The sequence below is a fragment of the Panthera onca genome, chromosome C1 (genome assembly GCF_046562875.1).
Source record: "Panthera onca isolate mPanOnc1 chromosome C1, mPanOnc1 haplotype 2, whole genome shotgun sequence".
In the NCBI taxonomy this organism is placed as follows: domain Eukaryota; kingdom Metazoa; phylum Chordata; class Mammalia; order Carnivora; family Felidae; genus Panthera; species Panthera onca.
The window spans coordinates 157548159-157565921 of NC_138346.1; the positions used below are offsets into that span (position 1 = coordinate 157548159).

The following is a 17763-nucleotide window of genomic DNA, read 5'->3' on the forward strand; positions in this document are numbered from 1 at the left end:
CAAATGGCCAGCCAAAACCTAGAGGCTCTAACACCACAAAAAAAGAAAAAAATGGAAAAATAAATATAGAAAACATCTAGCAGTTTCTGTACCCCTATTCTTTTGTTTTTTAATGTTTTTATTTATTTTTGAGACAGAAAGAGACAGAGCATGAGCAGGGGAGGGGCAGAGAGAGAGGGAGACACAGAATCCAAAGCAGGCTCCAGGCTCTGAGTTGTCAGCACAGAGCCAGATGCCAGGCTCGAACCCACGGACTGTGAGACCATGACCTGAGCTGAAGTCGGACACTCAACCGACTGAGCCACCCAGGCGCCCCTCTGTACCCCTATTCTTACCTAGAAAAATTTCAATGTCTAATAGGGGAGAACGGCATGCAAGCCATGAGTTACATTATTATGTTGTAAGTACTATAAGGAAGATTTGTCCTTGTGAACATAGTTTCCACAATGGAGTCTCTGGAATCTAGGGCACTCTGAAGATAGTCATGTAGGTCCCAAATCATTGTCACATTTTACAAAACTTCACAGAAGCCTTATGTTTATCTTTGGTTAGTTTTCAAAAGTTAGCAAAGCATTAAATATCTTTCTCTTTGGTTGGAATTCTGTCCACTCAATTAATAATTGTAGTTTTCTCATCCTGATTAGAAATTTAGAATAGATGTAAAATTTCTCAGTTATTAAAAATATAAAACAAATTACTTTTCATGTAATAAGTGCGATATAGTAGATAGTATCTTTCAAAACATATTGTTGGTAGATTTTATTAGTCTAGATTCTTCTGACAGCAAATAAAATAGTAAAATTCAGGTTTTAGATGGTTTTTATGAAACAAAAAAGAAAAGGGGCATTTATTGCTCATACAATTGAGAAAAACATACTAGAATAAGCATTATTCATGATTTTTTGAGGGTTCAAAATATCACCAGCTAGCTTTTTGTCTCTTCACTTCTATGCAGCAGGGGCATTTTTCCAACTGAAGGGAAGATCGTTATTGGCCAAATAGGCTACCGGTGTACTTTCATAGTGATATCACTGGGAAGAGTCAATTCCTTTCTTCCAGAATCTATATTTCAATCACAGGAATGAGAGCTGATTGACCTTGCTTGGGTAGATACCCATTCCAAACCAATTACCATGGGCAAGATGATATGGTCCAAAGTTTGACCCATCATGGATTATAGGCTCACCCTTATGATCATGGTGTGGTTTCTAGATGAAGAAAGAAGACAAAGAAAAGAATGTGTGTTGGGAAAAGAAAATAACAGGTACCAAGAATTAATCTAGAGAATAATAAGAGAACCAATATTACACCTGAGATTATTTACTTGTCTTTTAGTTGGCTATCCTATTTCTTATTCACCTCCATAGTTATATCATTCACCAACATTTTCCATTGAGAAAGATCATAATCAAAAAAGTTTCTGAAATTATTAGTTAGAATATATTCTAAATTTAACTTTCTTCTTTCTGTCAAGGGTTCTGAATTGTCACTTTGTATCCCCAAGTCAAGAATATTTTCTGTCATTAGAGCCAGAGAGGAAATATCAACTTCATTTTAGCTATAGGTGGTATAGATCAGAAAGCTCTTTATTTTATTTTTTCTCCATTCCTTTGCCACATTCCAGCTGTGATAGAGATAACCTAGCACCAGGCCTGAGTGTTAATTTGAAATATTATAGTTTCCCACTTAAAAAAAGTTCCAAATTGTTTTTACTTAAATTTTCAACTGTCACCTAGTAAATATATATTAAATGAATAAATTATAAATGAATACCCAATAAACATTGTTCATTCAGAATATCAAATACAAAAGTTTTTTGTCTTTTTGTGAGATCTTGTAATTTCTCCTCTATATACTTAATGTTTGTGATGCATGCTTCACCCTAATTTAAACTGCGATTTCAGCCTTTTTTTTCTTTTTCTTTTTTTCTAGCCTGTGGCTCATGCATTTCTGGAAACAGTATTCCTAACATCACATCAATTTTAAAAACTTGACTGCATTTCTCATGTTTCTGTCCTCCTTCCAGCATCTCAGAATCTATCCAGTGCCAATGTGTCTGGGATTCTCAGTTCCCAATGTATTTGTTCCAGTTTGGGAAGCCAAATAACAATGTATACTTAGAAACAGATTTTACTCCCTTAACTAACTCTTGATAATGACTGAATTAATATTCCTTCATTTAGACCTATGCACCCTGTTATGCTTTTTACTACCAGAACTCCATTCTAAATATGTAACGTTCTTTTCTCCATTCTGTACATGTGTTAACACGATAACTTCTTAAAAGCTTTCCCTTTGTTTTTTTTGTTTGTTTTTGTTTTTGTTGTTGTTGTTGTTGTTGTTTGGTAAAGGCAACTCCATGGGATTATTTTTGGCTGTATTCATTCTTTCTTTCTTTCTTTTTTTTAATGTTTATTTATTTTTGACAGAGAGACAGAACATGAGCGGGAGAGGGGCAGAGAGAGAGGGAGACACAGAATCTGAAGCAGGCTCCAGGCTCTGAGCTGTCAGCACAGAGCTGGACACAGGGCTCAAACTCACGAACTGTGAGATCATGACCTGAGCTGAAGCCGGACGCTCAACCAACTGAGCAACCCAGGCTCCCCGATTCTTTCAAGTTGTTTACTAGATTTAGTACAACTTTGTGTATTTTGGTCATTTGATCCATGAACAATCCTGACATAGGAAAATATGGAAATTTTTGGCTAATCAATATCAAGATGAGAAATTGAGGCATTACCAATCTTCCCTTTCTTTTTTACTATGTAGAATTCACATATCTTCTCTCATGTTTATGTGTCACTTTCATGTAGAAGCTTTTTTTTTTTTACCTCTTCTAGGTAGAGATGGAGAGGTTGATAGCTTGTGGGTACTCTGTAATGATCCTGACTATTGGTATTCATGGCTTTGGGAACTTGCTTCTAACCAATAGAATACCTCAACATTGCGGTGATGTCATGCCCATGATTAAATTAGAAGAGATTATAACTTTTGATAGCAGACTCTCTTTTTTGGCGGCTTTGATAAAGCAAGCTGCCATGTTGGTGAGCTGCCCTATAGAGAGGCCCACATGACAAGGGACTGAGAACAGCCTCCCGCTTACAGCCATCAAGCAACTGAATCTAGCCAACAACCACATGAACTTGGAAGTGTATCCTTCCCCAGCTGAACGTTCAGAAGAGGTATATGTCATAGTCAAGACCTTGACTGCAGCTTTGTGAGAAACTCTAAAGAAGAGGTACCAGATAAGCCAAGCGTATATTCCTGACTCACAGAAATTGTGATATAATAAATGTGTGTTGTTTGAAGTAATCAAGTTTGTGATAATTTGTAACACACCAACAGATAATTAATACAGATGGTCTTTAGGCCTTTATAATATTCTGTACATATTCTTATCATAGCACTTATCACATCCTATTCTCTATTATACGGATGACTCCCAAATTTGTATCTCTAGACTAGACCTTTCTCCTGAGCTTCATATGTAAAACTTCATTTCAATGTCCTATACATACCTCAAACTGATTATGTCTAGGATTCAATCTCTAATTGCTTCTTCTACTATATTTCCTATCATAAATAGTGGTATCGATATCTGCTCAACTGTTGAAGTTAACTTGTGAATTATTCTTGATTTTCCTCTTTTCTCTGCGATCCTTTTAAAAAGTAAGTCAGGGGTGCCTGGGTGGCTCAGTCAGTTAAGTGGGCTGACTTTGGCTCAGGTCATGATCTCGCGGTCTATGAGTTCAAGCCCTGCATCGGGCTCTGTGCTGGCAGCTCAGAGCCTGGAGCCTGCTTCAGATTCTGTGTCTTCCTCTCTCTGCCCTTCCGCTGCTCATGCTCTATCTCTCTCTGTCTCAAAAATAAATAAAAAAACATTAAAAATTTTTTTTTTAAAAAAGCAAGTCAGATATATGTCTTTGTTTAAAACCTTTCTATGTTTTCCATGGATTGCTCTTATAATAAAAATCCTTATGGTAGCCTGTAAGACTTATTAAGTTGCTTATTTATCTCTAACCACCACTTTCCACTTCTCACCTTATGGTTTTTCTCAAGGCAGCCATAGTAAGTGAACATCTAGATTTTTGAACTTTCGTGCTTCCTCTTTTCATGATTTTCTGTATTATACTGTTCCCTGTCCATGCTTATCTACTTCGTACGTCCTTTGCTCAATCTGCTTCCACTGATCCTCTGATCTCAGCTTAAATTCACTTTCACCAGGAAGCCTGCCTTGATAATTCCCTTGTCCAACCTGTCTGTGTAAGGATCTCCTCTGTCATCACCTCCAAATGACCTGTATTTTTTCCTTTCCCAGCACTATCCCATTGTTATACTGTAAACTTCATAAAGGCAGGGACTGTGTTGAATTTTTTCACCCAGTGAATCCCTTATGCCTGTTTTAATTTATATTTCCTGTTCACTGTGATGATCAGCATCTTTTCATGTGCTTATTCGCCATTTATATATCTTCCTTTGTGAAGCATATGTTCAAATTGCCCATTTTAAATTGAGATGTTTATCTTATTGAGTTGTAAAAGTTCTTTATATCTTCAGGATACAAATCCTTTGTCAGCTATGCATATTACAAATATTTTCTTCTGTCTGTGGGTTGTATTTTCATTTCCTTAACAGTATCTTCCAAAACATTTTTAATTGATTAAATTCCTTCTTTATAATATTTTTCTTTTAAAATGATTTTTGCTTTTTGTATCCTAGGGAATTTTTGTCTAATTCAAAGTGATGAAGATTTTATACTTTGTTTTGTTCTAGAATTTTTATTTTCTTTTATACTTAGATCAATCATACATCTCAGGTCAATTTTTCTATATGTGAGGTAAGAGTTAAAATTATTATTATTATCTTTTTCCATATAGATACTCAGTTGTTTCAGCACCATATGTTGAAAAGACTATTCTTTTTCCATTGGATAACTTTGGCATCCTTATGAAAATCAATTGACCAAGCATATGTGGATCTCTTTCTGGACTCAATAACCATAGCTCATGAGATCATTGGGTAGCCTTTTCAACTTAATATATAATGTAGAAGAAGAACCTTTTGGAAAGAACATAAGATTTCAGCAGAGACTGAGAAGAGACAAGGAAGATAATAATCTTACAACTAGCTATCTCCTCTCCCTTTACTCATTCTCCACTCAGAATAACTCACCTACCACACAGGATTAGTCACTTCCAGGAAGACGGAAGTAGGTTATTCAGGTCACAAAAGCCACTTAACCACATAAGTGTGACTCCTCTATTAGATTTTCTTTGGAAGTTGTAGATAGCAAGTGAAAGTCAGAACAGGTGCATATTATGATTTTTACTTTCTCAGTCTGTTTCTTAGCCCTGCTTAAGTCTCCAGTTAGATGCATATAGCTATCATTACATTAGAAAATTTTCATTTAAGCTCAGTAGATAAGTATAGATGAAACCATCATAAGAAAAAAAACCTAATCAGGGTAATTCACATTCATGGTAACTACTAAAGCCGAGAGTGAATGCATATCAAGAATAATAGTACAAGACTAATTGATCTATACGGATAAAAGGGATAAAACGAATCCATATTTACGCTTACATTGGTTCCACATACTATGCTATTTTAATTCACAGCTTACTTTGAAATGTCTTTGAAAGGTATTGTTTGTTCAATGACTACATTTAAAAATAGTACCTTGACTGAACCCTGGGGTCCCCTAGCAGATTTCAGAGCAGATAGGAGAAGAGTTTTTAGCATTTTGAATAACTCCTAATTTTCTAGTAAACATTGCTCTTCTATAAGATACTTCTGTCAGGAAGCCTCATGTTGTGTTAGATGAAAGCATCTTTTTGTCTTGGTGGCTGTCTCCTGTATTAACCATTTCTATAAGGCATTGCTAACAGAAGTTCAAGATGCACTTCCTGAGATTCACTGTGTGTTGGGTCATCCTAAGAGTAAGAATCACCCTGTAGGTATATTTGAACATTACTTGCACATATAATGTAATGACAATTTTTATATTTGAATCATTTCCTTATACTTCTTTTACTTCCGTATCATATGCAACATTCTCATTTGCATCATTTTTGTGGCCATTAACTTGTTTTGGGTTATCTTGGTTATTTGGAATTTTGATTTATTCTTCTATTTTTTTGGTAAACTTCATAAAGATAAGTACTACAACCTACTCATCTCTGTATTCTCCAAAGCACTAATGAAGCACCATGAATTTGGTTATATTCAATGTATATTTGTGTAGTATTAATAAATACCAGGACTAATTCTATAGTTATATACTAATCATATTATGAAGCTTCCAGTCTACTTCATTGCCAGGAACACAATTAAGCTCATGGCCCATCCAATTCTCAATAATGAGAAGACAGGTTTGACAGTGTGGGATGATTAAAATGTTTAATGTTCAATTAGTCTTCTTGGATTAAGTCTAGTAAAGAAAAAGATAGGTAATTTAAAGTTATATTATAGAGAATATTATTTTACAAAAACCTTAAGAGGGCAATTTGAAAAGGGCATTGATTGCTCAAAACATAAAATATCCAAGGCACCATTTTTGAAACTACAAAGACCAGATAAAAGGATTATAAATATACTGAAAGTGAGTGATACAGACTAGAAACCTGAAAAATGTGGCAAAACTCGGTATGAAGAATTTATTTAATCTAGCAGAAATAGGAAAAGGTGGACAATATAAATGACTCTTAAATCTACGGTGACATCTATTATCATAAATTACCAACATGAGGAATGCCATGATATCAAAAGTAATTTTCTTGAGTCATTACATTTCAAAGACATAGCACAATAGCAAGTATATAAAAATATGAATGTGTGAAATGTGAACAAATTTCCCCCACTGGGAAGCGAAGGAAGTTACAGGTCTTTGTGAAGCATTTCAAGAATGAAGTCAGCAATAAACAGTGGTAGAGTTGGGGTTGGGGGTTGTGGCGTGTACTTGTGGGCACCTGCCAGCAATGGAATGTGCTCCCAAAGTTTAGGAACATGAATTTGGTGACATTTGCCATTATTAGAAATAACTTGTTTTAAGAGATGGTATGTGAATATGCTGCCGCTAAGGCAAGGAGCCCCCATAGCACAACCATTTTAGGCTAATTTTTTTAAGAGCGCTCATGTCAAATCTTGCTTTCCCACATGGAGTTGCATTCCATTTGACAGAACATGTGCTTTGGAGGAGACCTTGGGGGCAAAGGAGTTCCACTTTCTGTCTAATTACATAAAATACTGAACAAGCAGGTGGTCTTGGTCTGTGAAAACTTTCTACAAATTTACTCATTCTAAAAACCTACACTCTAATTCTGGATTTTTTTCTGAATGTCCTTCTGAGATAAAATCTGCAATTTGACTCATTTTAAAATGAATTTTATACCTGAATTAATGCCTTTCAAATGTTTGAATTTAGTTCTTCCTGAAAACTTCTACCAAGCTAGCTGTCTTTCCAGTCGCTGGTGCAACATGACTTCCAGTTCTCTCGTGATCCTGGTTGCTCTTAACTTGTTCCCTTTCTTTTGAACGAATTCTCATTTTTCTGTATCTTTAAAGTATTGTGACTCCCACTGCCATAAATAATGGGCAATATATTGGAAGAACTAATTCATGAAAGAAGAAATATAAATTTCCAAAAAATATGCAAAAATGTTTAATTTCCATAGTAATCAACTGGATGCCAATTAAAGCAAGATACCATTTTTGGCATATGTGAAATTGGCAAAGATGGAAGAAACAACACAAAATTCTGGCAAGGGTGTGAGGAAGCAGGCACCTCAGTACATTGGTACACTAAAAGAAAAAAAAAATCAGAGAAGTGCCCAAAAACTCTTGAACAAACCTGTTCGTATAGAAAAAAATGACAATGGGGGAATGGTTAAATAGATTATGGCACAATATAGCTATTAAAAGTGTTTTAAGATAATTTAATGACATTGGGGAAATGCTTGCAATTTCTTGTTAAGGATTAAAACAAGTTTTAAAAATACTTCCAGAAGTGGTCTGATCAATTCTGAACCTTGCTATCTCTTCTTGGACTTTTCTATGCATCTTAGGTCACAGTGACCTTTTAAATTGCTATGTATCATATTAGAGTGCTCTAAAACCTCCAAATATTTTTCATGAGTACTGCTGTAAAGTCATGCTCTTGTCTTTTCTGAACCTAAGTGCCCTGCTTTACATTTGTTCCTGTCAGATTTCATTTGGTTTTATTGAACCCATATGTTTGTGTTGTTGAATGCTTTTTTTCTTTTTATATCGTTCCATATTGAACAGCCACTCACAGCTCTGCATGATCCACAGATCCATTTGCATGACATTAATGTCCTCATCCAACATTAATGCCCTTTTATCTATCAAAGATTATAGAGTATGTCCTTTTTCTTTTTTTTACTAGAGATGAAAACCACTATAATCAGCGTCACCAAAATATGTCTTGGACAAGCCATTTTAATTTGAGGTAAGACTGGCACTAAAGATGGAAAACCATTCTAAGTGAATTGAATTGTATCTGTTACACTTCTGGGGAAACGTAGGCATGTGGAGGAAAATTATTTTGGAAGATTACATAGATTTTTAAGTGACTTCATAAGCATAGAAATAGTATGTTTGAAAAGTTTTACAATGATAGATGCAAGAACTCTTAATGCATGGTGTAAGAGGCTGCTGGTGTACACACACTGCATATTTGTATTACTCAACAATTTTAGGCATGGGTTCAGGGGTAGTAAACCTCAATTTAATCCTGTAAAGTACCTGCAGATATTATCACCAGTTACAACCCTTAAACAGAATGTCCAACCTATGTCATTCATCAACCAGTTGCTATAGTTTTTTTGTCCTAAAAAAGGAATTTCACATTGATCTGGAAGAAGGCAAACACTGGCTGCTTCTCTTCTCTAATTATTTTGTTTTTAGAGTCTCAACTAATCTCTCTCAATGGACAAACTAAGAAAATTTATATGCTAACATGCAAAGCATTTTTCCCAAGACAGCAAATAGTTTCCTATTAGGTGAGAAAGAACTTTAGGATGTGAAATTCTGTTTGCATTAAGGGAAAAGAATTTCTAGATAGCTTAAAGAAAATAATGTGCAAAAATAGAAAGTATTGAGAAGGGAAGAAAAATGTTGGGAGCTAAAGAGAAAAAAGTATGAAGGGCCTCTCTCCAGGGGAATATACCTTATGCCATTTTGGTATGGACAACCAAATATGGCATATTAAGTCCCTTTCCCCTGAACAAGCTCATATGCCAATGTGCATAGGGAAAGGGAGGGGTGTGCAAGAGAGAAATTTGTTATTTTCAGATATGAGAACTGCCAGTTTCATTTTTTACTTTAAAAAAATCATCGCAACATTGCATAGACCTGAAGACCAAAGCGAAGTTGAAAAGGGAACTTAATTTTTGCAACATCTTACAAGGGAAGGAAAGAGGCATACACACAATATTGGTTGATCAGAGGCAAGGATAGATCTATCTTATGTTAACCAAAGATCATGAAGACATTAAAAGTCATGTTACTTCTACTGTTGGTAGAGTTAAGTCACTTGAAAGTATTTCTAGCATATTAATTTCTGTCTTTATTTTTTTGGGTAAGGGAAATCATTTCCTCTCTTTTTGGCATTATAGGACCTAGAACAATATTCCCTAGTTTATTTTGTTTGAGGCATGGATACTGACATCCATTTAGTTTTCAATTAGCAATAATCACGCCTCGGATAAACCTCATTGGCTATGATACTGCCACTGCGCAAAGCTACTGACATCCATTTAAAGAGAAATTTTTCTTAGGTGTTCTTAATAAGGATTATCAACATAATTCATCCATACAGTTGCACAAAACTGAGTAATTTTTTTTTTTAGGCTATATGTCATCATGACTAAGAATACTATGCCAGAGACTGCTACATATTCATTAAACTCTGTTCCTTTTCCTCCCAGGCACATCAGACAACACTGCCCACCTCTACCAGGCCACGTGACTGAAACTACCCAGTGGAATATGGATGGAGTGTTGCATACTTGTGGACTTGTCCACAAAACCCTCCAACACAGAATCCTCCATACTCTTTCCCCATTAGCAGGCCAAATGGAGAGGTTTCCAAGAATGCAGAGGAGGGCAAAGCTACATGATGGGAGAAGCCTGGGTCACTGAATCATCCTCAGAGACAAGCTGTTTGGAGAGGAGCATCTAAACAAACCCTATTCTCTTAACTGAAATTTTGGGGTTGTTGTTTACATCGATTAGCCTGCCCCAATGAGGTATGGACTTTGGGTCAAATTGCCTGAGCTCAAAACCTCATTTCATCACCAGCTATGCAACCTTGGACAAGCTACTTAGCCTCTATGTGCTCCTGTTTCCTCATATGTGATATGGTGATAGTAACATTACGTACCTCACAGAGTATTTGAGGATATTGAATGAGGTATACAGCCCTATAATAAACATGGCATATAAGTTATTACTACTTTATTCCCAAAGAAGACTTTCATTTTAAGATCATATCCAAATAGGGGTCACCTACAGAGCTTGGTAAAGTACTGTAAGTTGATCTGTAAAATGAGAAACTATCCACATATAATGTTCAACTTCAAGAGTGTCGAATTTTCTAGAAAGAAAATCAGGGAGGAGCGGAGGAGGAAAGGAAGGGATGTAATGAAGGAGGGAGAGAGTTAAGAATGAAGACTTTTGTATTTTAAGCAGCTTATGTACTAACCCAACTTGCTAACAGGTCTGATACAGCAAGAAAGGAAATATACCTCAGCATTAGATAGTTAATGTGGAAAAAACTCATTCTGGAAGCTGACCAACATTTTCTCTTGTCATTGTTCACGATAGTAGTCTAGACCTAGCCTTTCTGCCTTGAGTACTGAGTATATTGAATATCTTCTCCCCCAACCCCAGCCTTGCTTTTTCTCTTTCAATGACAAATACTCTCTGGCTTCATTCACATGTCCTTACTTATCTTGTAAAAGCAAACCAAACTGAAATATACCAGTAGCCCTTTGCCATTTAGTAAGCTTTATTCTAAGGCATGGTGCCTATAAATAAAGCAATTTGATGTTAGGAAAAAAAAAAACCTCACCAAGTGCACAACTCTGTGCGTTTACAGTCTCTTCTATAAATAGATGAAGATTACAGGTTTTTAAAGTGAATGAGTGACTACAGCAAAGATTGTGTGAACTCAGAAAAATGAGTGAAGCATAAAATATACTGTATGTAATAGAAATGGGTATTTACTCAGTAGCAATGACAACAAAGTTAAACACAAGAAAATTAGTACTTTGAAGATTTGGTAACAACGAACCATGAAATGCCCTGGTTTGTGTCCCTTTGGAGTTTCTCAGAAGATACTGTTCACTATGTAGACAAATACGTGAATATATGAAGTTGGCTATTTATTCGTTAAGATGTTCTTCACTTTTATGAAAGTGAGCTCCTATTTTTCTGAAGTCTCCAAGGCACAAACAAAAAGAAACCTATCTGTAGAGAAAAAAGAGCTTTTCTGAAAATAAATTGTGCCTATTCTGAAAAGGGGGAAAAAAAGGAGAGGACTTAAAAAAACACAACTAAATGAGATTTTCTGCAAAGTTACAATGCCCAAGGACAGCCCTGATTTGATGCTTTAGCAATTTACATGGAATTTTACTCTGGTGGTTTCTCTAAGGTTCCACAGAAACAAGCAACAAAACAATATGTTATCTCTGAGTCAAAGAAACCATTTTCAGAGCCTAGTGACTATAGTTTCAAAATTCTCCACTTCTAACAGTATCATATGAGTGGACTATAAAGAAAAAACTCTTTGAGTTTTGCATGGTGATTAAGTCGTGTGGGGCATTTGGGGCTTTGATTTATCTTCCCAGAGGGTATCTGGCTCAAAGATCTTGTGTGGTACAGAGAGGGTGAGAAAACAAAGGGTAGCATTTCACCAGCCTGTGCAGTTGGGTAATTTCACTAATATAGGCAGCCCAACTGGTGTGAGAGATTAGGTCACGGGGTCTGGGGATATTTCGACATTAAGATGTACCAGTTCCACCAATCAACCTCCATAATCAACACCTCTTAGAAGATGAGTATCAGTGACATGATCATCTTCAATAACAAAGAAGCAAGAAACTCACTTTTACATTCTCTAAATTAGTCCTAGAATTCATGATAAAAGAATGTGGTGTAGTCTTAGCAATAAACATAGAGAACAGAGAATATGGACAATTACTGGGATATGTTCTTTCAATTATGTGAATCTTTCTGCACTTCAGTGTAGGGATTTCTCTGACCATAAGTAGAATCAACACTAATTGGAGCCTTAGGATTCCAGGCATAGACTTTTTCAGTAAGTCTTTTATGCATGTTTCCAGCTACCGTTTTGTTCTTTAAAAAAAATAGAAGTGGAAAAAGTATTAGAGGAGACATGAGGTAAGAATTTGACTCTCAGTATTGCCATTAGTCTATTTTAGAGCTGTGGACAAGTCACTTCACTTCTATAGGTCTATTTTTTTCAAGACAGGGGGGTTGGATTGGCTAGTCTCTAAAGCCCCTTGAAGCTCTGAAAGTCTAGAATACTTAACAAAGGCTAGTACTGGCTTCTTCAGTCACTGGATCTCTGAATACTATTAAAATGATGAGGTCTTGACTTTTAAAAATGCAGTTCAGGGAAAGCATCTTTATCCCCCCTCATGTCTCTGGGACTATAAATCACTTGTGCTAAGGCATGCAAACACCTGACACTGGACGACATGGTTTGTTCTTTGCATTTGACATGCCACATTAAACGCTAGATGGGTATGCTAAAAAAAATAAATAAATAAACCATCTGATTATATTATCTTGCTTATTAAAGTTAAAGCTGAGCTTACTATTAGCATCCAATTAACACCACCAGGTAAAGGACTTAGTGTTGTCTTTTTTCTAAGGAAATAACCAGTGATTCTCTTCTGATGCCTTTATACTTCTGGAAAGGTCAGCAAAGTCCCCAATTCAGACTCTTGCTCTCACAACGGCTGATTCATTCCAAACCTTCAAAGAACCATCTCCTTATATATTTTTCTCTTCGCACAATGGTCACAGTTCTCTAACCATATAATAAAAATCATGCAAATCTGAGTTCTGCTTACGCTAAAGACAGGCTGATTTTAATAAGGGGGCCAGTGTTCATTCACTTCAGTGTGAATGCAGCTTGATGTAGTGTTTTTCCATGTGACTTTGGCAGAGCTGTGATTGTCAGAGCCTACAATACAGATGGTTATACTTGTGGGTCTGATCTTTGACGACTGTGGCATCTGTGTTCTCGGTTCCAGGTTAAGCAGCTTCTCTTTCTTCAATAGGCCAGCCATTGAACATTATTTTATGTACTCTTTACAACTGGTATGTTTCATTTTGACTTTTGCTTTATTTTTTCATCAGGATTCAAAATGTAAACCAACACATTTCATTGAAGTCTAAAATAGGTTTTCTGTGATTCATACACATCACTGAAAAATATAGGATTACATGTATGCATTTAAACATACACACAACACACACACACACACACACACACACACACAAATGGACTCTGTGCATATATACAAACATCCTTGGTTTTTCTTTGATAGGTTTGATAGCAAGGTAAAACATAGTCTAGAAGGTTTCTAATTCCCATTACCATCATAACAATATAAGTCATTACTACTTATCACTATGCTAACTTGAAAGGATTCAAACGTTCATATTAAAACCCTTTTTAAAATTTCCTTGCTTTCTTCTAAATTAATAATATTTACTCTATTGTTTCTAGCTTGCATGCTTTTACGCTGATTTCAGCAAATTGTGGCCATTTTCAATAGTCCATTTGTCTAGAGCATTGGATGGAATTGAAACGTGTTTGTTTTTTATAGATGTTAACTCCTGGAATACATATACATCAGTGAGAGAGAGTTCAGTTGAATTTTTCAATGTTTAGCTGCTGGATGAAGCCTTTCAATTGACTAGAACTAGTGGAAGGGGCCAGAAATTTGTGTGACAATTTTGAATTGCTCCTTTGTCGTTCTCTTCTCTATCAGTAACTCTTGGATGAAAAGTTTCTCAATATGAGAGAAATTAGACTTTGTATTTCCACTAGAATTAGGAAGCTGAGGGCAAAAAATACAGAACATGGAAGCAGAGAACATTAAGACTGCAGAGAAAAATAAGCTATGTGATTCTATCAAAATTCTGATTACACTGGAAATCATCCAATTAGGTCTTCGAATTGAGAATAATGGTTTTTATTTCCCACTTTTAGAAAAAAAGAGATGAAAGACAACGACAATAAAAAGTGGGATTGAGGTTTAGTTAAGAAAAAAAAGGGGGGAAGGGAGGGGAGGGAGGAGAGGAAAGGAGAGGAGAGGCCACCCTTACCCCTCCAGAGGAAACACTGCCTGCTACAAACAACTCCTGCCACAGAGTGTCTGTGGCCACTACAAAGTCTCCTGCTAAGTCTTCTTCATAGAGAGACAGGAGAGCAGGCAAGTGTTGAAAGTTTCTTTTTGGTAAGGACTGAAACAAATAGGTTTACCCCTGCATTTACCAGAAAACTAAATAAATTGTGTCATTCCCTGAATCATTCTGAGAATCACATTTTCCTTTATATTTAAAAGTGGAACTTTTATATCACAACAGGGGGTTAAACAGTCTGTATTACAATTTTAACGTTTGCATCTGTTTATTTTTCTTTGCGTGGGCAATCCTATCCATCATTAGCTCAAAAAATCTTGACATACACAGAACTGAAAACCACATGAGGAAACAACAGAAGAATAACAACAGTAACAGTTCCACTGTGGTGTTTGGTCATTTTCATGGATGTATTGGTGTTATCAAAATGGCAGCAGAGAGCAGCAAAGAGGCTTTAGTCCAAGATGGCTCATTTAATGAGAACTAATCATGGGACCTAGCATGGTAAAGACCTCCTAAGGTGAAATGTATCATCACACTCATCCTCCAAATCATTCTCTGTAAGTTAAGCTTGGCTGTATCTTTTGAATCATTTGCAAGGATATTTTTGGTCTCTCAGCGACTCTCTCAGCAAATCAGTCCTCTAATATTTAACGAACAATGACTATATGGAGAACAATGTCATCTCAAGATGGGGACAGGAGACTGTATTTCTCTGCCTTCATTCCCTCCTGTTGTCCTGCTTCCTCATTTTTCTGTACCTAAAAAGAGTCATTTAAAAAAAAAATCAAAAGTACTTACGTTCACAGGAGTCCTAGTGTATGGCCAAGACCATCCTTGTGATACTTTTTGCATATCCTGATGTATTATATTTGGCACTGAAATCAATTGGTTACTAGTCTACATAAATGCTATTCTATACAAATATTAGCAAAGGGAAGATCTGGAATATATCAAAGCAATTAACAAATTACAGCTTATCTGCTAAGGAGGTGTCAGAATGTGCAGGCAATAGCCCAATGGATGGTCACAGGCATCACATGAGACAGCATATGTATGAGGACTCTACATGACAAAGCACTTTGGACATTAAGGTCATTATTATTGTTGTTATTATGGTATAACAACTGATACACTGTGGGGAAAATCAACCCCAAGAAGGCAAAAGTTCTGGTCAGATTTAATACAAGGAATCATCTCCTCTCCATGTCTAACAGTTGGCACTTGGCAACAATAATGTAATGTATGGAGAGATGCATCTTGAGCCTATAAAATAGAAATTTGAATATACAAATATATATTATGAAGTATGGTAGGATACAAATTGATGTAAAAATATGCTTTGCTTTCCTCGTTTCATGATTTTAAAAAGCATATATTTTTGTGTTGTTGGATGTTGAAATAGAGTTAGTAAACCCTTTTGGTTATGTTTTAAGAATGTTTTCACAGTATATGTTATTACAGTGTTGGTATCTTACATGTTAAATAGCTTTCTGAAATATTTAGGATTCAACCAGAAATAACTAAACAGTAATAGAGATCACTCTAGTACCGGGTTAGGTTATATTGTTTGGGGTAGTGAGAATGGAGTGGTGGGAGCAGAAATCCATCAAGATCTGCTAGTTGGCCCATTTTGAATTGTTTGAATTGTTGAATAATCCTGATGGGTAGGATGGCCATGATATCTCTCTTGTTAATCAAGAAATGGCCTGAGGCTTCAGCTGTAGGAGGTACTATAGGACCATGGTATGTCAGGAAGATTCCTTCACTGCCTCTAGGCTAACTAGTAAGTGTGGTACAATACTTGTACCCAGATAGAATTTCTTGGGTCAGTGTTTGACAATCAACCATTCAAGATGGTGGAGCTGCTCAAGTTGAAGAGACCATAGAGTCAATAACCTAGTCTCACGAGGCCAAATCCCATGGCTTTTGAAAGTTACTCACTGTTCAAGAATACTGGGCAGCTATCTTGAAGGATAATCTTCCCATTTCTTAGGTCACGGCTGTCATGTTACTGGCCTTCATTTCAATTCCAGTTAAATTATAAAGTGCAGTATGTAATGTTGAACCTTCAGAATAAATGGAAAGAGCACAACCACCCTCCATGAAATCCCAAGTTCAAATTACTGGCAGGGTCACCATCCATATCTGAGAATGTACAGACTTGATCATCATTGTTGTCCTTGTCATCACCATCATCGTCATTAGCATCAATATCATCACAGTTGTGGTATTACCATGTCAAGTGTTGTGGCAAGATCAGAAAAACTAACATCAAGACACTGTCCAGTTTGGGTGTGTGAATATTATCCTGTGTTTCTTGGCCCATTTAGCAAACACTTTCTTTTCAGTGATAAACCTATGCCCCCCATATGGAGCATGTTCATGAAGAAAATATTCATCACACTCATCTCTTCCTTGTTCATAGTAATGATAGGGGACTTTTCTATATCCTTCTGTCCTAAAAAAGAACAAAAAAAAAAAAAAAAAAAAGAAGAAAAGAAAAGGAGAGAAGAATTAAGATGAAGAATGAAGCAGTGATTTGCAAGAATCCATTATGTGCCCAGTAAATGCATTTACTTGCAAACCCATGCATGATTCTTGTCCATGAACTCAGTTAAAAGCTATTATGTATAAAAGCTTTTAGGAAGATGTACCAGACCCTTAGTGCTTTAATAAATCAAATAAAATTTATACATCACACCAATTGCATTCAAACATATACCTATCCCTTGAAGGAGGAAATGGTATATAATGGAAGCAAACTTTGGATAGCCTGATGCTCTTGCAGAGCTTAAAGAAGCTTTGTAATTTTTCAGGGTAAGATATTCGGTTCATCTGTGCTCCATTATACTTACAGTTAGGGTAGAAATATTTGATCATGAAGATTGTGGTTTAGTTACCATTTGGACAATATGATTACAATACTCTCTGAATTACATTATGCCAATTCTTAGTAGGGAAATCCATTTCATTACTTTGATGAAGCATGGAAGGTTTTTTTTTTTATTAAATAATTAGAAACAACCCCTCCAGCAGGGATATACTATGGACAAACATACCCATTTTAAATAAGTATCTGGCAGATTACTCACTTATTAGTGAAATATAATTTCCAGGAATTCTTGTTAAGCTGTCAGCTTCTCTGAGGCTTCAGGACATTTTGTCCTTCATGATCAAATATAACCATTGAGTAGCTAGCTATCCATCAAACCCTTAGAGCAGCAGAAATGACAAACTTGCTTTGCAAATTAAATAACCACTAAACTTGTTCTGTATTTCCAAGCCACAAATCCCTGATATGCCACTGATTAAGGGAAAAATGTTCCTTCTGACATTTGA

General features: G+C 36.0%; 2 protein-coding genes and 1 pseudogene across 7 annotated transcripts in view; 1 reads left to right on the top strand and 2 right to left on the bottom strand.

The window, feature by feature from the left end:
• LOC132672693 (uncharacterized) overlaps positions 1-13260 on the top strand; it is a 217134-nt gene extending 203874 nt beyond the window's left edge. For all 3 annotated transcript variants that reach the window (XM_078451777.2, XM_078451778.2, XM_081796420.1), the window contains 2 exons: positions 8405-8467; positions 9948-13260. In XM_078451777.2, the coding sequence (XP_078307903.1) occupies positions 8405-8467; positions 9948-10161 (277 nt within the window). In that variant the 3' untranslated portion in view covers positions 10162-13260. The remainder of the gene's footprint in view (positions 1-8404; positions 8468-9947) is intronic.
• LOC132673922 (U4 spliceosomal RNA) lies at positions 9690-9764 on the bottom strand (annotated as a pseudogene).
• A 109-nt stretch (positions 13261-13369) lies between the features above and the next one.
• Positions 13370-17763, bottom strand: part of ST6GALNAC3 (ST6 N-acetylgalactosaminide alpha-2,6-sialyltransferase 3) — a 533022-nt gene continuing 528628 nt past the window's right edge. For 3 of the 4 annotated variants that reach the window (XM_078451774.2, XM_081796419.1, XM_078451775.2), the window contains exon 5: positions 13370-16882. In XM_078451774.2, coding sequence (XP_078307900.1) covers positions 16696-16882 — 187 coding nt within the window. In that variant the 3' untranslated portion in view covers positions 13370-16695. The remainder of the gene's footprint in view (positions 16883-17763) is intronic. The other variant, XM_078451776.2, reaches the window with a different exon arrangement.